This window comes from Mytilinidion resinicola (assembly GCF_010093595.1).
Source record: "Mytilinidion resinicola strain CBS 304.34 unplaced genomic scaffold BDZ99scaffold_3, whole genome shotgun sequence".
Lineage (NCBI taxonomy): Eukaryota > Fungi > Ascomycota > Dothideomycetes > Mytilinidiales > Mytilinidiaceae > Mytilinidion > Mytilinidion resinicola.
In genome coordinates, this window is record NW_022985439.1 from 2,240,284 (window position 1) to 2,259,228 (window position 18,945).

At 53.6% G+C, this 18,945-nt stretch overlaps 6 protein-coding genes across 6 annotated transcripts; 3 read left to right on the top strand and 3 right to left on the bottom strand.

The window, feature by feature from the left end:
- Positions 1-998: 998 nt before the first annotated feature.
- On the bottom strand, positions 999-3,013 carry BDZ99DRAFT_378589 (uncharacterized protein; the record flags this gene model as incomplete). Its single annotated transcript, XM_033715116.1, has 2 exons — positions 999-2,406; positions 2,538-3,013. 2 exons carry the CDS (start codon positions 3,011-3,013, stop codon positions 999-1,001), a joined length of 1,884 nt encoding a protein of 627 aa, XP_033582268.1.
- A 972-nt stretch (positions 3,014-3,985) lies between these two features.
- BDZ99DRAFT_485676 (NCA2-domain-containing protein) lies at positions 3,986-7,658 on the top strand (the record flags this gene model as incomplete). The annotated part of the gene is made up of 7 exons (XM_033722725.1): positions 3,986-4,002; positions 4,059-4,808; positions 4,859-5,704; positions 5,751-5,876; positions 5,930-6,154; positions 7,016-7,221; positions 7,333-7,658. The coding sequence occupies 7 exons, from the start codon at positions 3,986-3,988 to the stop codon at positions 7,656-7,658; spliced, it is 2,496 nt and encodes an 831-aa protein (XP_033582269.1).
- Positions 7,659-10,433: 2,775 nt separating this feature from the next.
- Positions 10,434-12,843, top strand: BDZ99DRAFT_549957 (HET-domain-containing protein; the record flags this gene model as incomplete). The annotated part of the gene is made up of 2 exons (XM_033726972.1): positions 10,434-11,272; positions 11,325-12,843. The coding sequence occupies 2 exons, from the start codon at positions 10,434-10,436 to the stop codon at positions 12,841-12,843; spliced, it is 2,358 nt and encodes a 785-aa protein (XP_033582270.1).
- Positions 12,844-13,261: 418 nt separating this feature from the next.
- On the bottom strand, positions 13,262-13,764 carry BDZ99DRAFT_193725 (uncharacterized protein). The gene has a single exon (XM_033713177.1). The coding sequence runs from the start codon at positions 13,671-13,673 to the stop codon at positions 13,389-13,391; it is 285 nt and encodes a 94-aa protein (XP_033582271.1). The 5' UTR covers positions 13,674-13,764; the 3' UTR covers positions 13,262-13,388.
- Positions 13,765-14,386: 622 nt separating this feature from the next.
- BDZ99DRAFT_495104 (patatin-domain-containing protein) lies at positions 14,387-17,487 on the top strand (the record flags this gene model as incomplete). Its single annotated transcript, XM_033723353.1, has 3 exons — positions 14,387-14,537; positions 14,704-15,077; positions 15,124-17,487. The coding sequence occupies 3 exons, from the start codon at positions 14,387-14,389 to the stop codon at positions 17,485-17,487; spliced, it is 2,889 nt and encodes a 962-aa protein (XP_033582272.1).
- A 349-nt stretch (positions 17,488-17,836) lies between these two features.
- On the bottom strand, positions 17,837-18,709 carry BDZ99DRAFT_459218 (uncharacterized protein). Its single transcript, XM_033719113.1, has 2 exons — positions 18,541-18,709; positions 17,837-18,297 (listed from the first exon to the last, which is right to left on the bottom strand). The coding sequence occupies exons 1-2, from the start codon at positions 18,656-18,658 to the stop codon at positions 18,173-18,175; spliced, it is 243 nt and encodes an 80-aa protein (XP_033582273.1). The 5' UTR covers positions 18,659-18,709; the 3' UTR covers positions 17,837-18,172.
- Positions 18,710-18,945: the final 236 nt, after the last annotated feature.

Sequence of the window (18,945 nt, forward strand, 5' to 3'; positions counted from 1 at the left end):
TGCTGAAAGCATAGTACTCTAAGCATTACTTCCAAGATTATGACCCCTCTTCTACATTTGCGCGCTAAGCCATGGCACGTGAGAGGGGGCTGTAGAGCTGCCCCTTCGGCCCCTTCGAGCTATGTCGTGAGGCAACTAGTTGAAGCAACTCGTGAGGCAGTACGTACGGCTGTGCGGGTCTCTGGTACAACTAGCTATACATACAGATTCACGTACGACTTACACAGGCGGAACTCATGTACGGCCGAAGGAACCGGAGAGGCTAACTACGCGATAAAACAGAAAGGCTATACGTACGGCTTCACGTGCGGCCTCACGTGCGGCTGTATATATACAGATGCGTAAAATTGGAAGGCTACATAATATGTCCGGCGGCGTGAAACGGATAGGATGAACTTTGGATGAAAGCCTCGTAGGAATTCAAACACCGGAGCGCTCCTCCAAGCCCTCAGAGCCAGTTAGAACGTTAGGGGATCATGTGGAGTCATACTGTATGCCCGCGCAATAGAAAGATTACGTCCAAGTAAGAAAGGGGGGTGCAAAGTATGTCCAATTAGTGGCGCCCAATATCTATACCTTCTAGCCCGAAGCTAAATAGCATGTCCGTCTTAGAGCCAGTAGAATCAATGTTACTCAATAAACAAACCTACTACGTCTTGCTCATATAGTACGGCTAACACATCGCAAGCTTCCACGCTACTCTGGGCTTGACGCGATTTGGAGGCGGATATACTCTCCTTCTCACTTCGTCTTTGGTTTTAGATAAGAAGGATGTGGCAGTCTCCATCCTTTTAATTTAGACAAGGTTCTCAAGGAGAAGCCGACTGCCGCGGTCTGGCCTGCACAGAGTGTTGATATCGAGCTGTAACAGCCTCTATTAAGCGCAACCCTGCAAATACCACGCCATATGAGGACCTATCAGGTGTTTGGCCTATAAACGTAGCAAACGAGCTCATTATGTTGCTTCCGTAACGAACTCTCAAGCTTAAAAAATACCATTATGACTTGGCAACGACCAAGCGACCTCCGTCTTGATTAGGTTTAAACTCAATCAGCAGCTTACGAGCCTTATCTTCCATGGCCTCTTCACTTTCCAGAACGTGCCAGCCAAAGAATCGCTCGTCAAGGCCATGAAAGAGACACGCCAGAACGTTGTTCGTCCACGGCACGAGGCCTCTTTTCCTAGTTTCCACCATGACTGCGATCAAGAACGCAAGGCTTCCAACGAGCTCGAATAGCGGCAGGATCAGCCATTGCCATGTCACGACGGCATGGCTGGTGGACGTAAAGGCTTTGCCCGGAACACGCGGAGGCTGATATGGTATCGTTCGAAGGTTGAGAGATAAGCTGTTGGCCAGGTTATCTATAAGGTCTGGGAATCCAGTTGTCGAGCTGTTCATGGCCATGTAGAACGATTGCATCAAGTCTGAAGAGTAGGCGGGGGTAACGAGGTCCCAGTGGTTACCGCTGGGGCTAATCGTCGCGTTGCCAACCAGGAGTCGCGACAACCAGTTGCCGGTTGCTTCAATAGCTTCGCCAGTAGCAACAAAAGCGGTCGGAGACCTAGGCGGTTGAAGGGTAACGTCCAGATTGTTGCCTGCATTAGGAGGAGGCTGGTTTTGATCGGTCCAGTTCGAAATCTCAGTTTCAGATAACGTGCCGTTTATAAATTCTGCACGCATGTTGCGAACGCAAAACTGTAGCAGGCACTCAAAAGCGACCGGTGAGGTGAAGAGCCTTCCCGTCATGGGATCGGAGGTGTAGTTCGCATCTGTTTGGGTGGGTATGGTACCTGGGGATGCGCCAACTGCAAACACGCTCAACAGCCTCGAGCCATTGTGAGCGAAGGCGACGGAGTCCCAAACTCCGGACTGGCTGCTGCGGTTAGTAGAGGCAAGCGTTGTTGTAATATTCAGCATCGCGTTGCTGGCTGCGAACGCGACCTGATTGAGCATTTCTCCTGGCTGTAAGCCGGTGACCCCGAAACCGTTCGGAAGCGTGTAGTAGTTGGTGTCGTAGGCAAGCTCCACTTCATTGTGAGGGACGATATGCACCTTCGTCGCCTTAAGTTGAGAGGTCAAGTTTTCGCAGGTGCTGCAAATGCCCAACGTCTGATACGACTCCCAAGTACAATTGCTGGTACCGCAGTGTGCCGTGGCAGTAAAATTAGTATGAGCAGGGCTGAATAGTGCAACATATGGAGCGGCTAGGAACTCAGTATCGACGCCGGAGGTGCTTACACCATTTCCTATTGGTGCAACGCCTGAGCCATTCATATACTGCGCTATTGGCATTAAAGCGTCGTCGGAATGCGGATAAATTGTGTCGTATTTCAAGGCCTGCTGAAAAAAGGTGCTAATGCCCAGCGCAATTATTGTAATAAAAGCGCCAAAATATGCAATGAGCCTAGCAAAGAGTTAATGAGGGCAGGCAAAAGTGTGCTTTCCATAAAAGCTAATTCGAACAATCGGATCTCAGCGAATAGAATTATCTTGCGCGAGTGGATGCGGAGGGGCAAATAAGACAAACAAACGTACCCTCCTTTCCGACGCGCAAGAAGTAAGACGCTCCCCCATGGTCCTCGACTGGCTTCGTCAATAGTACGAAAATCGTCCATTGGCCTCTTTCGAAGTGCTTGGAGCCATTTGAGCTGCCCAATCGCAGAATTCACGGGTACTATCAAAAGGACTTCGGCAAATGTGGCCAACAATCCAATGATCGCGTTGGGCGTAATGTTGAACTGTACATCTGGAAGTGGACGATCATCTAGGACCCGCAACACGATAATAGAAGCGATGAAGAAGCAGAGACTGCCAATCCAGCTAAGGATTTCGAGCTTCCATGGCATCGAGTCCCATCGTAATTGCAAGCTTTTGCACGGCGCTTTCACGTCTGAAAGTGTCGTAGGCGGGCCGGATTTCTCGGAGGATTGTTGTGCGGAATTCGGAAGAAGAGATTGGCTGTGATCTAACGACGTTCTGAGATTTCCGAGTTCTTGTGGAGCAGGCTCCATCTCTGAAGAATCTAGCCACCTGTCCGAAGATGCCACGGCGAATCAAGACTGGCTTCGTAGAGAGTCGGTCGGAGAGAAAGAAGTTCAGGAGACGTGGGGGGGATTGCGAACGAGAAGGTGACTGCAGCTGGTGGACTCTGCACTGCAATGTTGGTGTGCTTTCTGAGGGGTTTGGATATTCCACTGCTGGCGAGGCGGTGTTAATCGCCAGCGCCAAAGTCCGCCCCCAGGACCGAGGATGAAACGGCAGCGCCATGCAATACTGTGCCACATAGATGCAGGTTGTTGTGTGAGCAATAACAGACTTCGGGAGCGTTTGATATGGGGGCTGGGCGCTAACGGCTTCCCGGATCTAGTAGGTAGCGCGTGGATCAAGCCACGGAGCCAGCCAGGGGTAATCATCGAATATAACAACTGAAAGTGCTGTGCCCTTAAGCTTAATTCTGGTAAGATGTGGTCTAATCAATCCGCGCCAGGTCACCGAACACAGGAAGGAGCTGTATGTTAGGATGGAGTGGTTGCTTGAAGGGTTTAACATTCCGGAGAGGCCCAATTGTTAATGGTAGAAAAGGGAAAAGAAGAGGCAAAGGAATAACTGCGACGCTAATTATGATTATGTAGTACTACCTGTGTAGAAGCATGTTTTTATCATAGAGGATTTTGATATAAACACAATAGCAGGGCCTCGTCTTACTACACCTTGCTCATACACAGAGACAACCAAGCACATAGACACATTGCAAGCTAATACACTATACTCTCCTCCTCACTCTATTCTCACATTTAGTCGTAAACCTTAGAAATACAGGCAGTTGGGAGAAAAGGGCTACGATGTGGCGCTCATGTGGCTGACGCTCAGCCGACGTCATCCGGCTCCACGCGACTTTCTCCAGGATTCTCCAAGATCCGCCGACTGTTTGGATTCAAACCCCAGCTGCTTGTATCCGGGGAGGCCCTCGCTGTGTCAACAGCATGTCGTTCGTGGTGGAGTGAGTGCCCCCAGATCCAATCCGCAATTCAATGCTAACATCCCATCTCCCACCAGTCAAGTGCGTCGCATAGACAGCCAACTCGACCGACTACAGCTCTCCACCGTCCCCTCAACCGCGGAACACGCCCACGCCGCCCCATCACCCTTCACCACCGCAGAAGCCCAAGACCCCACCAAAGCAGCGCGTATTCTGCAATTGCAGGCGCTGGTGAAGAGCCTCTCGACAACTTCGAGTGCCCTCGTGCCCACCTACCGCATCCGCTCCATCCTCGACCAGGCGCAAATATCGGAAAGTTGCACGACATGTGCGCAGTATTTTGCGCAGGGCGACGAGGCGGAGTTGGTGCCTCATGCGGACCCGACCTACGAACATGAGCTGGAGTGGCTGCTCCTCAGTAAAGCTACGGCGCAGGTGTATGGGCAGGTGCTGAGTGCGATTCTGGAGCAGACCATACCGCTGAGCGATGATATTTGGTATTGGGATGATATACTGGGGACATATGCGTATGCGGGGCTTTACTCTATCCAGACGTCTCCGTTGCGGTTGTGGGGGTGGACGCAGGGTATCTGGCGTGATGTTCGGGCGAGAGGAGGGGGGTTTGCAGATGGGTGGGGGAGGTTTTATGGGCTGGTTAGGGAAGTCGTGCATGAGAGGTCCATTGCGGATATTCAGCGACGCGTGGTTTCGCCGCTAGCTCAGGTTTACGATGAGGCGAGGCGGAAGCAGGCGAAGTTGAAGCGGATAAGACAGATTAATGCGAATGCGCTAGGTGTACTGCTGGGCGAGGGGTTGAGTAATGAGAGGTATGCATGTCTGATCCCTTCGCACTTTACCTAGCCCTAATATCTTGCAGCATTCGCGAAGACGGTCTAAGGAGTCCAGATGGAGAAGATGGCTCCGATACTCGCCACAGATGGAAGACTACAACCGCGAAAAGCATTGCGCTCATAGACGCCGTACTCACAAATGTTAGCGACAACGAGCTAGTCGTCGACAAGTTCAACGATTCAGTTGCCACCATGACCCAGGATGATCACTATTTTGCCCTCCACGAACGCTCTGGAGAGCGGACTGCCACGTCTCTCAAACCAGCCGATGTTGTCGAGCGACTTCAAACCCTACTTGGACAAGGGCTACCTCAATACACCTCAACCTTCAACCAGGTAGTGGCGCAAAATGGCCGGCCGTCTAGGCTCATTCGGTATTGGCTACCAGCATCACTGCTTCTTGTGTCATCCACAACCATATTCCGCATCGCCGTCAATCGCAAAGCTGAACTCCTGGAGTGGATACGGGATTTCGGCACTACAGTCATTGACTTTTGGTCAAACTGGGTGGTCGAGCCCACAAAGAAGATTCTTGGTACTATTCGACACGACGAGGACAGCGAAGTCTCCATAATGAGCAAAAGAAGCCTCGAGGCCGATCATGCTAGCTTAGAGCGCATGGTGGTCGACTTCGCGAAGGTAGATGGACTGAACGACACGCAATTGACAGATCTCCGCGCAAAGGTCCGAGAAGGCGATCTTACGACTGTTCTTAAGGTTTACGAGAAGGATATGCAGTCGCCAGTCTGGGGTGCACTCCGTGGCAATCTCATACAAGCGCTCTTGATCCAGATACAAAAGACGAAGGTCGACGTTGAGGTTGCCATGAGCGGCATTGACTCGATATTAAAGAGCCAAGAGCTGCTCTTTGGGTATGTTGGCACCGAAACTTTTACGATCGAGCTCTAACGTTATTAGATTCATCGGTCTTACCCCTGGTGTACTTGTGACCATTGGCGTCTGGAGATGGCTAGGAGGCGTCTTTAGCAGCCGAAGGGGCCTTAAGAAAGGGACGAAGCAGGGCCAATTGCTGGTCATATTGCGGTAATGAGTAGCTGAAGTCCGATTGTGCGTGGCTGTACTAAAAGATTCCATAGGAATATCGATCGTATCCTAGTAGGAGCAGTACCGACCGAGTTCGGAGAGCTTCCCTACAAAGACCACGGCCTACTTCTCTGCGAGGTGCATTTACTACGCCAAACAGCGAGTGGCGTGCTTCCAAGACGCATCTTCCATGACTTCCTGGAGGAGGTTGACGAGCTGGTGGACATACGGGCGGGGCTGACGAGGCAGCAAAAAGTTGTGGAGCGGATGCGTTGGGCGTACGCGAAATGGTTTGCCTGAACTATATTCAAATCTAGCGGCATACTACTATTTCACAGGGGGATTGTACAACACTTGACCCATTCAGCTAGCATCGACGGATGGAAAAGCGGAATATCACTGGCATTTCTTTTCAATCTCATCTGAGACAGATCGGGGTTGTTTGCGCACATATATGTGGCGTCATATATTCATGACGCAGCAGACCTATCTGCACACTTTCCACGCGATATCTGCATATTTGCCAATTGACTACATGGGAAGCTGGTCCGAGTGAATGCTGCACATGTGGTAAGCGACGCCTCTTCCATCACGTTCACCAACGGCGGGTGGTGAAGCAGGGATGCGAAACGCCGCTCGCTTGGCGAAGTCAAATCTCACGTCGACCTTGGCCCCGGTAAGAGCACCGCTGTTCGACGCTGCCTCGTGAAAGGAATCCGACCCCTCAACCTCGCCTTCACCACCAGAGACGCCACCGAATACAACTCCACGCTCGCCTAGATACATCGCTGAACCACTGCGACTCCTGTGGCTGCTCGATACGACCGCCGTCCTCGCCGAACTAGCACTTGGCTAGTGCATAGATACCCCGATATCCCTCCCTCCTCCGCAACCTCCTCCACCACCATCGACTCCAGGAACCCTGCCTCCACACTCCCACCATGGCCGGCACACGAAACTATGACTTTCTCGTAAGTGCGCCTGTCCTGGATGCTCGTTCGATCATCACCGAGCTCGCCGCTCTCTCCCCAACCTCGATCCAACTTATGAGCAAGCTAACACGACCCACCTTCCCAGATCAAGCTCCTCCTAATCGGCGACTCGGGCGTCGGCAAGTCCTGTTGCTTGCTGCGCTTCAGCGAAGACTCGTTCACGCCCTCCTTCATCACGACCATCGGCATCGACTTCAAGATCCGCACCATTGAGCTCGACGGCAAACGCGTCAAGCTGCAGATATGGGACACGGCGGGCCAGGAGCGCTTCCGCACTATCACAACAGCGTACTACCGCGGCGCCATGGGGATACTGCTAGTCTACGATGTGACGGACGAGAGGAGTTTTAACAGTACGTGGCCTTTCCAATAATTCGGTGTGGTAGCGGGGCTGGCAGGCTGCAGCAATATCGACTGCGAATATAGGTTGGAATGGGTTCGTTGACATGATACTTGATTTACAGACATCCGCACCTGGTTCAGCAACGTCGAGCAGCACGCCACCGAGGGCGTGAACAAGATCCTGATCGGCAACAAGTGCGACTGGGAAGAGAAGCGCGCCGTGTCGACGGAGCGCGGCCAGCAGCTCGCCGACGAGCTGGGCATCCCGTTCCTCGAGGTGTCGGCGAAGAGCAACATCAACGTCGACAAGGCGTTCTACTCCCTCGCTGCGGATATCAAGAAGCGGCTTATCGATACTGCGCGGACGGACCAGACGCCGAGTAGCGGCGTGCCCATTGGGGATCAGAGCGGGGGTGGGATCGGCGGCATGGGCGGGAAGTGTTGTTAATTGGGGAATGAGCGCGAAGGGGTTTGGTTGGAGTAGGTTGGCCTATACTTGCAAGGGTAGAGTTGGCAATGCGTGGCGAGAAGAGTGGCGTGGACCTATCGGCATTTTGGACGAAAACAAGTTTATTGATGGGCACGGCGGAGAGAGAGCAGAGTCAGGTCAGAAGCTAGAAGGTTCGTGAGGATACCCGGGGATGACTGGCAGTGGAAGAACAGCACTTCAAGGGATACTTCATCTCGGTGCATTGGATTCTATGTTATGCTGCTCATGGCGGCGCTGGGTATCTACAATTTTCCTCTACTTATCAGGTTACATTTTCCTTGTTGGTGTTCTTGATTACAATTGGGAGTCTCCCTTTATGTTTGTTTCTTTTCCGTTTACAGTGTTGCGAGTATGAACATCGCTGGGGCTTTTGCATCTGTATATGAGATGGGTCTGAGAAATGCTTTTAATGGCTGGTTGGCTCTTTTTCTATATGCTGCGTCTGGTGCTGTTGACCCATGGATTGGAGTGGATGACAGATTAGTGAGACGGTATATTGCTGAGAGTTGTAGGCGGGAACACCCAGGTAGGAAATTTGATATCTTGAACAGACTAATACTTGGACATGGTGGCATATGATAGCTACGTGAGTGCGCGCGGTGAGTTCTCGTCGGGCTGTTTCATTTCTCTTGTCCCGTCTTGGATATTCTATGAAATGATGTCATCGCGATTGCGATGCCAGTGAGTTTCATTTTCGCAGAAAAAGACATGCATTGAATGGAGGCAGTTGCCGCGTAGTGAGTTGGTGAGTTGTCTTCAACATCTTTCGCCTCTCTGGGTCTTGTTATTCTCGAGTGTGATTTGTTGCTGTGTGAGATGCCATCTCGACAACAGATCTAAAGGCTTGCAGAATGAGGGGATTGCGGAGAACGCTCCGGTTCAGCTGCCGGCGGGAGAGCTCGAACACGGGCATGTGCTTGTGACGGTTCGGCGGCATGGAATAGGGATGGTGAGTGAGGTGAGATGGATATTACGGGGCAAGAAATGCCAGGCTGCGGTGAAAGAAGCTCAGATCGGTGAATCGGTGGAAACTGATGGACGCGGGTGCTGGATAAACAAGTCTGACAGCGATGCGAACTCTCCATCAAGGTACATATTCCATTCATTTTCTGTAGATTCCAATTACTAATTCGAGCAGCAGGCCGGTCGGGCGCAGTTGGTTCAGCGTACTAACAACACCCCTGCAGGGGCTAGGAGTTCGAATCCAGCCCTTGTCAGGAATATCGCCATTATGGCTGTTTCCTATAGATTCGACTGACAAGTCGCGCGGAAACGTAAGTCCTGATCGTCGCGCATCGGAGTAAACCGCCCGGGGTTTCTGCACCCTCCCTCGAGGAGGGTGATCTTTTGCTCTTTTTTGGGGGTTTGGAGGGGTATTGGAGCCGAGCGTTGTTGTTCTTTTTGCTTTCAAGAGCTGACAGAGTGGCTGGGCTATCACCATCTAGTTAAGAGATCTTGCAACTCGATACAGTCGAAAATGGCCGCCTTCCTATTGTTTACGTCGCAGCTTTGTGGCCTCATCGCTGAACAATTTAGCCCCCGCGACACCTTGAATCCACGACAGGTTTACGAACGTCTCCACACCATCTACAAGGACAGCAAAGCCTAGGTCTTCGAGCGATACCTCCGCTACCTGCAGAAGAAGGTCGGACGTTAATAGCGTCATTTCTACCGGGAGAATTCATGGGATTAGAAAATCTAGCACATAGAAGAAGCTTTTAGCTTAAGAGTGCTTCTGCTCAGGGTGACTAGTGGAGAATTATTGTGCCGCAATGCGTACCCTTTGTCTAGGAGCATTTAAAGTGCTTCGATGCAAATTTAAGGATTTGAGCGCAATGCATAGCCATCGTTCGAATAATTTATTACCTTGCTACACCACTTTAAATAGCACTTTCTACGGGTCTTAACAATCCGTAGATGTGAATCTTGGAAGTTGTGGGCGGACTTCTGGTTGCTAAGGATCGTCAGGGTGGCAAACTCCCGTCCCGCACCACCAACCTCGGAATGCTAGTCTTCAACACCAACCCATCCCATTTCTAGCCCACCTCGAACGTGTCGAAGCCTGGCGAGCCAGTTCTTGGCAATCTGATGGGTGCCCCGACCCACGCCCAGCCTCACCGGATCGTCCGTGGCGTAGTGCAGCAAGTGGCGCACTTCCGGTGAAGACCGAATGGACACCGCTAGAGATTGTCGATAGCGGAAAGATCGAATTTCGTTCCGTGACGACCTTTGCCTAATATTGAGCAGAGTACAAGACGGCTTGGAATTGCTCTTTATCTCTCGTTCTTCGCCAAAAATCCCTAAAGTTTGCAAAACAGGTGCTATATCTAGAACTCGGTAATAGAGGCCTTATCCATCCTTATGAAACCCAAAAGACTAGATATCAAGGTAAGTATTGTCGATCAACGGCCTGCATACGAATACTGTGGCGTGCAGACTTTTGCCTCGTATGGCTGCCTACCGTTTTCGTCATCATGTAGGAAAGCCTTGGTCGCGACATAAGACAGCCTGAAGCACGAGACCAAATGATCTCCCATCCTCTTCAGCACACAGTTATGGTCCCCTAGATCTCACCCTCCAAGCCTTACTGATCGTCGATCCCCGGCCTTGCCGTGTCCTGCACCTCTTCTCTTAGCTACACTCGTTTGACCGGTCACCCAACCCGCTTACTGCATTATATTGAATATCGCCCTTCTGTGTTTCTTGCTTCTATTTCGTACGCCCTTTTCAAATATGTCTGTCACAGCCGTCCTGCCCATAGTAGCTACAGTGTTATACGTAGGTGGACGAGTTCGTGACCGAATCCAAAGAAGAAACAGAGAGAAGCGCACACGTGAGGAAGCGAAATATTACCACTCTGATGTTAGCCTGACAGAGTCGAGCGAGGATGCATCGGACGACGAGACATATCGCGGCCGTCTTCCTCCTCTGCTACCGACTGCGCCTCAGGTTCCACTCTACACTCCGCTGCAGTACCCACCGAGGAATTACGGCCCCTCTAATCAAGGATTCGGGCAAGAAACCTACAACTACGAAGGCTGGTATAACATGGCCCATCCCCGGTCACGACGCTACTCGGAAGATGTAAATCCTCGCCAGCGTTATGCTCCAAGCAGCTATGACGGTCCAAGCCACAGCAACGGCAGCACTACCAGAGATGTCCTCAAGGCCATTCAGCCTCGGGACTCGAGTAGCACCATCTCTCGATCTGACCATCTACAAGATGTGCCTCTATATCCCTACTCCCAACTACAAGGCGTACACACGATCAGGCTCATTGAATTGCATCCGGCGAAGAATCAAAACGATGATCTGCATTGCAGCTTCTACCAAGCTGATCTCGTCGACAACAACCGTATCCCACTGTCTTACGAAGCATTGTCCTATGCGTGGGGCAAACCGGATTTACCGAATGTCATGTGGTGTGACGACACTCCTTCTTTCCGTCGAGGCTCGAGAAGCCCGTCCGAAAGGCGAGATCTGTGGCACTTGAGAATCACCGATAGCCTATATGCTGCTTTGAGAGCCTATCGCTCGACGACGAAGGAGATCGTGTTCTGGGTTGACGCCATGTAAGCAAATACTCCATTTCTCGCTACTGGGCGACACTAATCAAATGAAAAGATGCATCAATCAAGCCGACAGCAGAGAGAAGATGCATCAAGTCAAGCAAATGAAACGTATCTATCAAGAGGCTACCCGAGTTCAAGTTTGGCTTGGAGATGAAGGGCAAGGCGGTGGGCAGACTCTTCAATGGCTTCAAGAATTGGGTCAATGGCGTCAGCAATTCTACCCCTTCACCACTATGAAGATGGGAAGAGATGTTCATCAGACAATGGCGGAGGCTATGCAACCCAGCTTACCAACACTCCAGCACTTCCTGACGCGTTCCTGGTTCCGGCGACGGTGGGTGATACAAGAAGTCACGACATCTCGGGCAGCTATCCTCTCGTGTGGTCCATACCACTGCGACTGGGACGACTTCGCTGAAGCTATCAAATTTATTTACGACGTCGACTCGCGAATAACCCTGTTTCGAGGAACCGTACTAGGTGTTTTACAAGGACTGCGATTGATGGACTTGATGAAGAGCTGCCCCGAACTTACGCAAGGATTTGGTCTGCTCGATTCGATGAACCTATTCCACGCAGCGGACACAGCCAGAGCACAGGACCGTATCCTCGCGCTCCTCAGCTTCGCCGAGAACGCAGAGTCCTATGTCGACTTCGGGCAGGACTACTACACTCAGTCGCCTGAGGCGTTCTACACGAAGTTCGCACGCAACGCACTCGAGCGAACGCAAACTCTCGACATACTGCACCTCGCTGGCACGTTCCGTCCTCTAGACTCTGCGTCGTGGGTTCCGGATTGGCGCAGCTCTCCTCGCTACAAGCCTTTCCTCAACATCCGCAAATACTCAGCTGGGATAGGAGGCCCGCAGGACTCGCTGACGCCTCCTACACCGATTATCTTCAGCTCCGGCACCAATCGCCTCGTAATTGAAGGTTTCATTTTCGACACCATCGCGGACTGCAGCGACTCAATCAGCAAAATGCCCAGCTTCGATGACATTTGTAGCATGATACCACAGTACCGGGCCGTAGCGAGGTACGTCGTCGACGACGATGAAGATGCCAGAACGAAATTAGCAACTACGCTGATTGCAGACCAAGCGCACTCAGAGCGCTTCCCATGGCTACCAACACCGAGGGAGACGGAAGAAAGATCATCGCAGGCAAGGTTGAAGCAGATGCTGGAGATTGGATTTGTGCAGCTCTGTCGCACGGCCGCGTCTTCAGGCGTTATATCGCCTGCATTGACATCGCCTACGCTCCCGAGCCACTCTCCAGGTGCTGATGCACCTCGGACCAACGAGTATGCCCAACGGTATGCAGCCCTCGTCAGCGTGACAATGAGCGGACGATGTCTTTTCCGCACTGTGAGCGGTCACATCGGCATTGGTCCCGAGGATCTCAGAAACGGCGACCGTATCGTTGTGTTTGTTGGTGCAAGAACCCCCTTTGTGATCCGACCCGGACGCGGAAGGGAGGGGTTTGAAGTTGTAGGGGACTGCTACGTGCATGGCATCATGGAGGGCGAGGCTCTCGGGAGGGATGAGTGGGATCAGTTCGTCATTGCTTGAAGGCGGTACCTCGAGTTTCAACAGCCTAGTTACGTTACGGGAGTTTGTTGGGTCTCGCTAGACCATCACGAACCAGTCGAAGGGCAGCTCTACGAATCGGCGTCGCAAGGAGTCCAACAAGACGACACATGACTCGAGCTGTTGAGACGCTGCATGGCATTCGGATAGCCGGATCCACTCACGGCGAAGTCAGGTCCAAGATTGCTGAAATCGCAGTCTCGCAAGATGCCCTCGAAGCAGTCGGAAGAGCGCCCTGCGAATCGGCATTCCACATGCTCTTCCAGAGGCATGAGTTACGCGTTGTTGAGATGCAACATACGTATCCGGATAGCCCGAGCATCCCAGGCATCGGATACCAATGTGTCTCTACCAAGGTACCTAGGTACATAACTGCCGCGATGACTCAACTGCAGAGCTCCAATCAGTCAATGCCTCAGCTCCCAAACATCACGATGTCCAATTAGACTACCACGAAACGTTGGGCATCCCCTGGCGATCTTCCGTCAACAGCGTTCCATGTTATCCGGCTGCATATGGTGACAGCCCTATGGTGGTATCAGTGACATGTGAAAGCGGGTTCCTGGTTTTGTGGGTTGTTTGTTGGTGTTATCTCTCAACAGCACCCTAGCTCCATTGTTCGAGTCGTGAATCACAGGGGACGGGTTTGGCATGTGATAGTGGATGAATCTGGAAATAATAGAGGGTTGAGTTGGATATGCCTTCGGAAGATTGGGAGTTCTACGGTGTTCTATGCAGAAGACTTGATGGAGACACAGAAGTATCGCCCAGGGGGCCACATGGTTGGGAAAGACGCGGAGCACCAAGGACATTCACTAGAGGACTAGCGCGATACCCGCCGCCTGGGTAGCTGGCTGTCGTAGAATTAAGCTGCCAGACTATACCATTCGAGAGTAACAAATAGGAGATATTTACAACACGTGTGCTATCGTTCATGCAATACAGGGTACGGCGTCGGAACGGTGGCATGTGAATGTGGGACGAAAGTACCACCTCAGGTCACTTTCAAGCGACGTTCGGCCGAGCGACGACTTCCTGTACCCACACATAGACGAAGATAGCTATCAGCATTGGCAAATGTGATTCGAAGGAAATGCAAGCTTGGTAGCGACAGAGCTGAAGTCAGGTCTCATCCAACAACACCCTCTTCGCCCCCGCTCTCACGCAGCCCTCCTCTCTCGCGGGAAGCGCGTGCCACGACGACGTGCAGGGAAGAGCACCCAGCAGCGCGGTTGGCTGCATCGCTCGATCTCACATGCAGCAGCCAGCCCTCGCCCACGCAGACCCGGCAGCTGGAGCGGCTGTCGAATCAGCGCGGGCGCGAATGCGGTGCCTTGCGGATTGGGCCCTGCGGCTGCGTGGGGTGCCCTGGATGGAAGCTTATAGGCGCAAGATGCAGGAGCAGCGCGGCTTCTTTGGAGGCGCGCGGTGACATGGCCTGCTGCGATGGGCCAGCTTTGTCTGCAGTGGGCGAGTGTCGCGTCGTCCTTTGTCGACTGTGGCTCGCCATGTCGAGGCTGCAAGCATGACGCCAACGTGTCAGATGGCCCGGTCAGCCCGCGCGATGCTCCAGGCAGACTGCACTGCGTCCTGGGCCACACGCCTGATCGGGACCACTCAGTCTCTGGGTCGTGATTCTCACAGTTCTGCCGTTCCGTGGGCCGGGTGCCGGTACGGTACGCCCGCTTCCCGCACTCGATAATTCCGCACCTGACCCGTGACGGTGACGGTGACGGTGACGGTGACGCCTCGTGCTGGCCTGTCTTACCGCTACATCAACTCGACCACACCCTCTCCGCCATTCCACGCCTGACCACCCCGTGTTGTGCCCCCCTACCCCAGATCTTGCACAGCTTACCCGCCTGCTATTCTTATACTGGCCTCCCCGCCCGTTTCCCCAGGCCACACACGGCCCCACTGCGCCAGCGCCCGCCGAAGCGCATGGCACCAACACTCAGCTCATGTCCTTCCTCTACGATCCCGTCTTCCCCGGCGCGAACAAGCTCTTTGCGGGCGCAGACAATGGGGCGAAGGAGGAGCAGCGCGTGCTGCGGAAGAGCAGGAGCCATGCCGGTTTCCTCTCGCCGCTCATACAGCTCGTGCGCGACCCTGTCGGCACTATAGGCAGTGTTATATACGACGACAGCTCAGCGATTGCTACGGATGGTGCCGAGGATGAAAGTCGCCGAGAAATACTGTACCTCCGCATGAGAGAGGTGGGCACACAATGGACCCTTCTTGTGACATATCTGACATTCACAGGCCGAGACCTACGATGCATGGCGCGCCGCGGCTACCGAGCTGGACCTCCTCGAGGGCAACGATGCCTGGAAAGCCGAGCACGAATCCCTCGAATACGACTACGCGCTCGTCGAAGCACGACTGAAGCAGCTGGACGAAGCTAGGGTCAACTGCGACGTCAAGAGAATGCTCTTCCTCATTCGGACGTCCCTGACTCGCGGGCTTGGAGGCATGGGAGACCTGCGCCTGTATAAACACTCCCACGTTGGCACAAAAGCTCTAATCGAACGCTATATCGACTCCGCCCAGAAGACGCTGCGAGCTCTGTTGGAAGTTTCGGCCAAGCAGAATGATGACGGCTGTCTGGAACACAGAGTCATACTGGAGCAGCTGCTGGCAGCCCGCCAGTCGTTCGGCAGAAGTGCGCTGCTGATGTCAGGAGGCGGGACCTTTGGCATGAACCACATTGGCGTCATCAAAAGCCTCTGGAACGCTCGACTTCTCCCTCGCATTATCTCGGGGGCCTCGGCCGGCAGCATTGTTTGCGCGGTTCTGTGCATCAAGACTGATGAGGAGATCCCCCAAGTCCTGGAGGAATTCTGCTATGGCGATCTCAACGTTTTCGATAGGCCCGGGCAGGAAGACTCCTATATGGACAAGGTTGTTCGATTCCTCAAGTACGGATCACTGTTCGAGATCACACACCTGATCACCGTTATGAGGAACCTCCTCGGCGACATCACTTTCCAGGAAGCCTACAACCGCACCCGGAGGATATTGAATATCACTGTGTCCAGCGCCAGCTTATACGAATTGCCTCGGTTGCTCAATTATGTTACTGCTCCCAATGTCTTGATTTGGTCCGCCGTGGCCGCATCTTGCTCCGTTCCGTTTGTCTTTTTACCGGCCTCTCTACTCGCTAAAGACCCCCGGACTGGAGAGGAAGTGCCCTGGAATCCCACGCCCAATGCTGGCTGGATTGATGGTTCGGTAGACAATGATCTCCCGATGACTCGTCTGGCAGAAATGTTCAACGTCAATCATTTTATCGTCTCTCAAGTCAATCCGCACGTCGTTCCGTTTCTTGTAAAAGAGGAGGAAATGGTCACAGCAGAAGCCCGGCAATCCAGCCAAGCCTTCACCGCCGGCCCTAGTTGGCTACACTACATGGCAAATCTTGCAAAAGGAGAGGCTTTACATCGACTCCACGTTCTTGCAGAACTAGGTGTATTCCCTAACTATCTTACCAAGATGAGGTCTATTCTCAACCAACGATACTCTGGAGACATTACCATCTTTCCCGCTATCTCACTCGCTCATTTTCCTAAAGTCCTTAGCAACCCGACTACAGAATACATGCTGCAATGCACCCTCACCGGCGAGCGAGCAACCTGGCCGAAATTATCACGCGTCCAAAACCACGTCGCTATCGAACTCGCTCTAGATGAAACAATCCGGCAGCTTCGAGCTCGCGTCGTATTCAGTCCCAGTCAAGTAGACCTCCGTCTAAGCAGCTTTACCCGGCCCCTATCCCAGGGCGACGAACGCGCACCACGACACCGCTCGAGACCCCCTCACAAAATCACCCGCTTCGAACACGACCACAGCCTTTCCAAGCGTGGCTCTCAAACCTCACTCCGCCGCAAACTCCACACCCCCCTGAAATTCCCGCCGGGGATGCAACCACTATCGAACACCAAACCCTATCTCCCCTCCCACTCCAACGCCGTCCGCCGCCTCAGCAACCCTGACCCTCAACACATCCGCTTCAACCCCTCCAACTTCAGCGCCGCCGACCTCCTTACCTCAGACGACGACTCCGATTGCATATCAGACGGCGACACCGAACTGCCCCCCTCCCCGCCGCTCTCCCCATCAACCCCCTCGTCTACGATCCCAAACCTGTGGCCGTCGACCCGCCAGCTCTTCCCCTCCGTCTCGCAGCCCAGCACCCCCTCGCTCTCCTCCCGCACCTTCGCCCACCACCGTACCAGCTCGTCGCTAAACCTGGCCATGACTAAAACCGCGCCCCCCGCCGTCGCCGTCCCCAGCTCGCCGGAGCGGAAATACAAAGCCCTCTTCCACCTTCCCCCCACTGCCGCGGGCGAGAACACGGGGCTGCTGCCGCGACCGGGCACGCCGCGGTATGGCCTGACGCGCTCGCGGTCGGAGCTCGCGCCGCCGCCGCCGGTGGTGCCGCAGAAGGACGGGGCGGTGGATGTGGACCAGGGTGGGAAGGAGACGAAGAAGGAGAAGAAGGAGCGGAAGCGGCGGGAGAAGAGTGGGGCCGGGGGTTTGGGGTTGTTGTTGGATATTTCGGGGACCAGGGGGATGATGTTGCGGCGGAAGAGGAGTCGGAGTCGGGGGAGTGGGGGGGTTGGGTGAGGAGGGATGTTTGAAAAAAAAGGGGGGGGGAGATATGATTGACATTTCTTTGTTGATACCAAGACGAGGAGGACATCATTGTGTTTCGTTCATTTGATACTAAGATTCAGTCGCTGTGAGTAGCGCATTTTTTTCTCTTTTGTTTTGGTTGGAAGCGCGGGTATTTGGGTTGGGGGTTGGGGTTGGGTTTGGGTTGGATTGGATTGCATTAGCGTGCCTGTAGATGGTGGAATTGGTAGGGCATTTGGGTGGGGTGTTTTGATCTTTTGGGCAGAATGATAAATAAGATTAGATGGGCTGGGATTTGATGCACCAAGACGGATGCAAAAGATTACATGAGATGGGCATAAAAGATGGATATAGCTGCGATTGGGGGTGTGGGTGGTGGTATATACAAGACGTCTCTACAGATTTCGTAGAATATATATATATAGTACAAGTTACGATAACATCAAAGCCATTCGTTCCACATGCGGAATGGCAAACCCCTTTATGCAAAATTCGTGGTTTGATATACATTACCGTCATCTCGTTGACTTCGTTCGTTCGCTGGTTGGGTTTTGGGGAGGTGGGGAGATATCCTTTTATATACGTGACGTATTCGCCTTTTTTGAATGCGTTCTTGCGTTTTTTGTTTTTTTGGGTCGGCCGGCGAGGGGGTTTGGCACAGAAAGATATAGACAAACTACTCCTCCTTCGAAGGCGACGGAGCCGGCGGCGGTGGCGGCGTCGGCGTCACCCCCGCCGCGGCCATGGCTGGGGGCAGCGGCTCGATGCGCGGGAGAATCTTCCTCTCCTTGCCCTGGAAAACTGTGCATCACATCCGCATTAGCATTCCTCATCAACCCCCCAAAAAAGATGCCAAATACAGATCTAGATCCCAGCTCTCCGGCTCCCACCTCCTTCATGGATACGCGCGAGCAGTTTCGTTTGCGTCGGCCGGGAGCAATGGTAAAGGGGCCCCCCGGGGGGGGGGGGGGGAGGAGGTGGTGTGGAATAGCAAAAGTCTTCGGGGTTCCGCAAAAGAAAGAGACGGGAGGGGGTACTACTCACATCGCCCGTACAGCTCGTACCCCGTCACCACCGCAATCGGCAGCGCGCACATGATCGCCGTGACGCGGAACGCGGCGCCTTTGTATTTCTTGGGGAGGGGGCCCGGCATCTCGCTCATGCTGCCGCTGCTGCTGCTGCCCCCGCCGACGATGGCGCCGATGGCGTTGGGGGCGCTGGGGAGGGGGGCGGGGGTGGGTGCTGCTGGCGCGGGGGTGGGTGTCTGCGCGGTGGGTTTTGGAGGTGGTGGTGGGGGAGGGTCGAGGGGGGAGCCTTTGGGGGGGATGCGGGAGGGGCGGTAGGGGAGGGGTTTGGAGGCGGGTTTGGGGGTGGAGGACGGTTTTGGTGGTAGTTGCGGTTTTGGCGCTGACGCGACGGGGGGAGGTGGCGGTTTTGGGAGGGAGGTCG